We start from the raw sequence: 6,000 nt of genomic DNA on the forward strand, positions 1-6,000 counted from the left end.
AGAGAAAGATGTCTGAACTGGATGCTGAGAATTCACTCTGAATTCAGCCCTGACTGAGAGCAGTCTAACACAGGCAGGAGAACTGGGGGAGGTTGGCAAGGGCACGTAGGTAGTTAGAGGGAGACTCCCATTTGGACCAGGGAACAGGGATAGGTTTTCTAGAGAGAGAATTTGCCTACCCAGTCAAACAGGGAGTTAGTTCTGAAGAGTGCAGAGATCCCTGGTCTGGTGTGGTTAGAAACTGCATTTAGAGACCTTAACTGAATCAGTTAAAAACTCAAGATGAGTGTTTGGGTACTGGAAATTCTAGCCTTTTGGAAATCAAAAGTTAAGAGATTACTCAAAGAAAGTGTACTGAACTGTTTTGGGAAAACACTGGAACAAAAGCCTCTCAACATAAAGATTTAAGTCACTGTGAAAAGAAACTCTCTGTAGACTGAAGCATGAGAAACAATATCTGTGCACGTACTGGTTTTACCTCTGAAATTTCAGCTCCTGATATCCACCTGACCTTTCCCCCTAAGTGAAATAAAATATTGTTATTTTTGAATTTCAAAATGCCTCAAGTGCCATTTAAGTTTGTTAAAGCAGGCTCCTGATCCTCCCCCTCTGGTTCCTGGGCTGAGCCAACAGCTAAAATATTGTACTGTGATGGAGTTCTTTAGCAAAGAAGAAAACACATTACTAGGGTGGTTCAGTTGGTAAAGGAGGAACAAAACTGAGGGAAAATCTTGCCTCTGAGGGAGGGAAGTGGACTGTTGTTGAATAATAATAGTACTAGAACATAAATTAACATTTCCCCAGCCCTGAACTTACTTCTCTTGCCACAGAAATCTTTGTAGTAGGTCAGAGCAAACTGTGTGAAACAGGGGCAGCAGTGGAAGAAATATTTCCCTTCCCTGTGAAGAGTTTCTGGTGGCCTTTTAAAAATCCTTATTAAATTTAATTACTATTTTTATTTATTTATGATTTGTATCCCGCCCTTCCCACAAAAGCGGCTCTGTGACATTACCCTTTAGCCAGAGTTCTGTCTGTCCTTTCTGATATGGCCCAGTGTTTCAAAGGAATGGTTATGTCTTGCTGAGTTGTTGTAGGGATGGCATTCTTAGGATGGCAGCCATTTGCATTTTCATGTTTAAAATTCAGACATATTTTGAAATATTATATAGTGTTAGGCCACTTTAATGCCTTTTGTTTTATCATGCTTGTTCAGATTCTTGGAGTCCTGTATTGCACATAAAATGGTCATTGCACTTTTTACTATTTAGTGTAGCTGTAACTTCCTGAATTCTGCCATGACTGTATTATCAGTAGGAGTTTTTATGGACAATTCCACACCAATGTGTAATTTTCTTCTTTTCATCCAGCATTATACTTCTTACTTTTCCTTAATAGAATTACATGGTGTAGGGTTTAATCAATCAGTGTTAGAGGCTATTAAGTTTTCCTGTGACAGTGAAACATTCCTGTTATTACTTATGTTACAGTCTAGCCTCTTTAATTTTCATTCATAGTGCAGGGTTCTAACTTGAGAGAAGTCTTAAATTTTTGTACTTGTATATATATTAATGGGTAAGTTGTACTTGGCTACTTTTTGATTATTTCAGTTCCTTGATGTTCAGAGTACATGGTAGGGGAGCAGTGATTTAATGACAGAACTTTGGAAAAGTGATACATAAACGTTTAGTTCAGTGTGCTGCTTTTTCCATTCTTATCTATAGAATAACCCTATTGAGGCAGACTAGCATCATTCTCATATTATTGGGAGAAGGCAGAGCCTTGAGCATTAAAAGAGTTGCTTACCTATTACTGGTAATCAGGTTTATGTCTGAACATACCATCTGGTTTTGTTGCTGATGCTCTTAATGATTGTGCTACACAAGCTCTAAATGATGGGTTGGTAAAACATCCACACACAGTCACCCAAGTCCAGAACTCTATTCCAGTTGCATGAACATTGATGAATACATATATAAAGCTTCCCATCGTGGAACCGTTTACTGTTTCATTTTGGCAGAGGGATGCAATCTGTCTCTGTGCATGTGGTTCACTGAAATTACAGGACCCCTGGTGTGTTGCAAAAGATGCTGTGCTCAAAAGCACACAGTTAGGCTAGCATGCTACAAAACACCCTGTTCATTTTGGCAGGGTATCAGAAGAAAGAGTAAGCTAAGAGCCTTTCCAGAGCCTAATATTTTTAAAGTCAATTTCAGCATTTAAGCATGGGAATGGCCATCGCAAGTGCAGTATGTTCTCCCATAGCATATTGGCTGTTCCTTTTCATTTGGCAGCCTACTTTAATTCTGAATGAAATATGCAATCTTCACCTTGTGTGACCTAATAATGTTCACTTTATCTTCTTGTGCCTCTGTCAGCCCAGCAAGAATCTTGGCTTTAAAACTGGGATCTCTCAGTCTAGAGAACAGCTGTTGCAGCTGGATTTTTTAAATTAATAAATTGTTATTAAACATTTGTACTGTATACTAGATGCTGACTTCTTCAAACCATGTTTTGCCCCTCTGTAGTTTGATATAAAACATAGGTTGATACCATAAACCTTTCAAATTTCTGGAAAGGTGGAATAATGTCAGTTCTTTGTAGCATGCTTAACATAATTACTCTAGCAAAACATTACCCTTGCAAAAAAATTTGATAACCCCTCACTGGTTACATCTGTATAATTGAAAGAAAAATACATTGCCAAGAGATGTTTCAACAAATTCTGGGAGGGATCTGTGTGTGTGAATTGAGAGATCATGGATGTTTGCAGAAGCTGTACTGGCTAACATTAGTATACTCTTGTCACAAAACATGAAATTTGTGAATGGATGCTCTTGGAGATAAGCTGGCAAGAACAGCATCTACACTAATCCTCAAGTTTTAGCATAGTAAAATTTGTGTAGCTAAGTATATGCTTCATTTGAAACCCATCTTATTCCTTGTCTACACTGATATTCTACATTTCACTTACACCCCCTCCCCTGCCAGAACAGAGTTGAGTCTGAAAAGCAGAACTGTAGGATCTAGTTGTATAAGGAGTACAAGATGCCTTTACATTCTCTCAAGAATAAAAAGATGGGACATAAAATGAATAATTCAGACTTCAAGAGGTATGCAATATGCATCCCCACTCATTAATAAGAATTCATGCATCAATTTCATCCCCTTTGAAAGATGTAACATCTTAAATCTGCTGTGTACCTTGGGCAAAGATAGTTTCTATAAGCAGAGTTTTAACTTTGTTACATGGGGAGCTTGTTGCACTTACAAACTTGTGATTTCTTTATTATTGTTCCAGCTCTTCGGCTGCTACTCTAAATGTCTATCACAGTAATTTTTTTTAAGAACCTAATTTGCATTGTATATTCCTGTCTAGGAAGAAAACAAAGCACAGATAGCTTACTTTCCTTCTGGGGGAAGAATTGACCCAATGTATTTCCCATACTATGGAAAACGCTTACACGTGAGTATTTTTAAAAATAAAATAGTGAACATAATCACTCAACTGCACTGCATTTCACCTGAAAAATCTGTTGTCTTTGTCCATGGAATGAGTTAGCAAGAGGAATCTGTATTAGACAATTTCTACTTTCTTTGAATGTGTTAACATAAATACTATTAAAAACCCAGCCACAGCATGAAATGGAGAGACAAGGGCACCACCAGCATTAGAAGCAGTTGACCACTCCACAAGTTCATGCTGGTTTTGATTTATTGTGAGCACAATTTGAATATATGGCAGTCTGGCTCCAGGTCTGCCCCAGTGGAGTGAGCAGAGTGTGGCTTGGAATTTGGCTGTAGATTTTTATATGGAAGAATAAGTTACTTGCATCCCATCCCAGTTATATCCCTCAAGATGGTGAACAGCCATTTAAAAAAACCATTAAAATCCACTTTAAAATACTGTGTGTGTGAAGCAAACAAAAAGGAGAGTCAGTAAGGGAATGCTGGACAAGAGTCTTCATGCCCTGGCAAAAGACAAGTGATTGAGAAGGATAGTGTTGAGCAAGCTGTTCACAGCTGGCCACTGAGCAGTATAAATATAAATCCAAAATGAAACTAATGTGTCACATGTTATACCAGTTGTCTCTAAAGCAAGTTTGTCTATCTTTATGCAATAGCATAAACAGTGCAATCCTAAACAAATATGAGATTTACAAGGCTTTAACTGTGCCTCAGATTGCACTGTAAATCAACAAGCTAATCCCAGCTTGTTTGGGAATAAGTTTCATTAAACATTTTGAGACTTAAATATAACTAAACATGCATAGATAAGAGTTATATTTCTTGTATTAGTGTTAAGTGAACTTAAACTATTTTCTCTCTTTTTTAAAACTAGACTGGCTACTTACAGCCACTAGTGGCTGTCCAGCTAACATTTAACACAAACAGTACCAGTACCAAAGATGATGTAACAGTTGATTGCAAGATCAAGGGATCAGATAATTTAAGAAACGAAGATGATCGTGACAAGTTTCTGGGACGAGTTTCCTTCAAATTTCAGATATCTGAATAGAGGTTGTCAGTATCTTCACAAAGTAAACCTTTGGGTGGGGTGTTTTTGTTTTTTTTATCAGCGGGACCTGCCATTCTGGGAGACAAGACCACCTTGGAGAAGCTTGGGGTGGAACATGGCATTCAGGGTAGCATAATGTGCTTCCAAATCATGTTTTAAATCATTCACAAAGTAAATGCCTGTCATGATTTTGCCTGCCCTGTTGGATCAATGTACAGACATAGTTTGTCACTTTAGGGACCTGTAAATAGCTTCTGGAAATGTAATAATGGTGGTCTTTGTTCTGTTGCAAAATGTGGGCTTTATCCCCAAGTGAGTGTCTCAAACGTAATTGTGCTGTGCTATGTAAATATTGTATTGGTTTAACACTGGTTTAACTCTCATATCAGTACCAACATACTTTTAAAGAGTAAAATATGAGAATTAAAACTACCTGACCCAAAATAGTGAGTTGTGTTTATGCAGAGACAACTCAAGTCCTGTACTGGGTAGTAGGTAGTAGGAAAATATAAAATGGATTTCTAAGTGTTAGTATTGATTTGACATTATTTAAGTACTGAACTAGTCTATTGTGCTTGTCATTGTACAGGTATTGTGTGTACATGTAATGTTTGGTCTGGATTCGGTATTTTAGTTGAGGAATTGACTGTTACTGTATTGTTAATTGCTTGCTGTATGTGGAGCACAGATAAAACCAATACAATGTCACTTTCAAAACTTTTTAGTTGAGAACTATCATTATGAAACAATTTAAGATGTCTATGGTTTAGAAACCTGGTAACAATTGTACTACAAAGCTGCTTGAACGAAAAGACCTCACTATGTGGGAGTAGACTTACACTTTCCAATTTAAAAAGAAAAAACCATGAATGGAGAAATGCTTGTTCAAAATTTAAAGCTCCGTAAGGATTGTCTTGATTAAACATTCCTTTGTTTAATTTATAAAGTTTCAAATGGATTTTATTCTACATAAGTTTGTGCAGAAAATAGTGAATGCTACAACCTACGGGGCAGTAAAAGTAAAATGTTTTCTTAACTTTTTAAAGCAGGTCTCAGTATGAAATGAACTTTTCTCAGTTTAACTGTACACACTGCTTTATCCAATTTTTAAAAAGTGTTTCACAGCACGTTGAAACATACTCCTTAAAACTCACCAAGCAGACAGGTGGTTTTACAATGAGGAGAAAGACGCTTCTGGGTCCCCAAACTCAGAAGTTCTAAAACAAGATGGATAGAAGTTAATTAGTGATCAATGGATTGTCTTAAGACTTAGAGCCAATTCACACATTTGTACTGGGAAAGCATTTCCCACATATGTGTGGGTCCAAATCAGATCAGGAGCATGAGTTTATGTTCCCCTTGCTGTTTTCATATGTTAAAATGGCCTTAGTGTGCCACTGTTTGCCCCATTGAGGAAACTAGTGTGTAATGATGGCTACATTCATATTCATACATGCAAATAATCGCTCCCCAAGGCAGTTCCA

The 6,000-nt window shown here is 37.3% G+C and overlaps 1 protein-coding gene across 1 annotated transcript in view; it reads left to right on the forward strand.

Annotated features, from left to right (window-relative positions):
- ATP1B3 (ATPase Na+/K+ transporting subunit beta 3) overlaps nt 1-5,462 on the forward strand; it is a 48,108-nt gene extending 42,646 nt beyond the window's left edge. The window contains exons 6-7 of the mRNA XM_060242283.1: nt 3,377-3,463; nt 4,340-5,462. Coding sequence (XP_060098266.1) covers nt 3,377-3,463; nt 4,340-4,516 — 264 coding nt within the window. The 3' untranslated portion in view covers nt 4,517-5,462. The remainder of the gene's footprint in view (nt 1-3,376; nt 3,464-4,339) is intronic.
- The last annotated feature ends 538 nt before the right edge of the window (nt 5,463-6,000 follow it).

This window comes from Heteronotia binoei, chromosome 6 (assembly GCF_032191835.1).
Source record: "Heteronotia binoei isolate CCM8104 ecotype False Entrance Well chromosome 6, APGP_CSIRO_Hbin_v1, whole genome shotgun sequence".
In the NCBI taxonomy this organism is placed as follows: domain Eukaryota; kingdom Metazoa; phylum Chordata; class Lepidosauria; order Squamata; family Gekkonidae; genus Heteronotia; species Heteronotia binoei.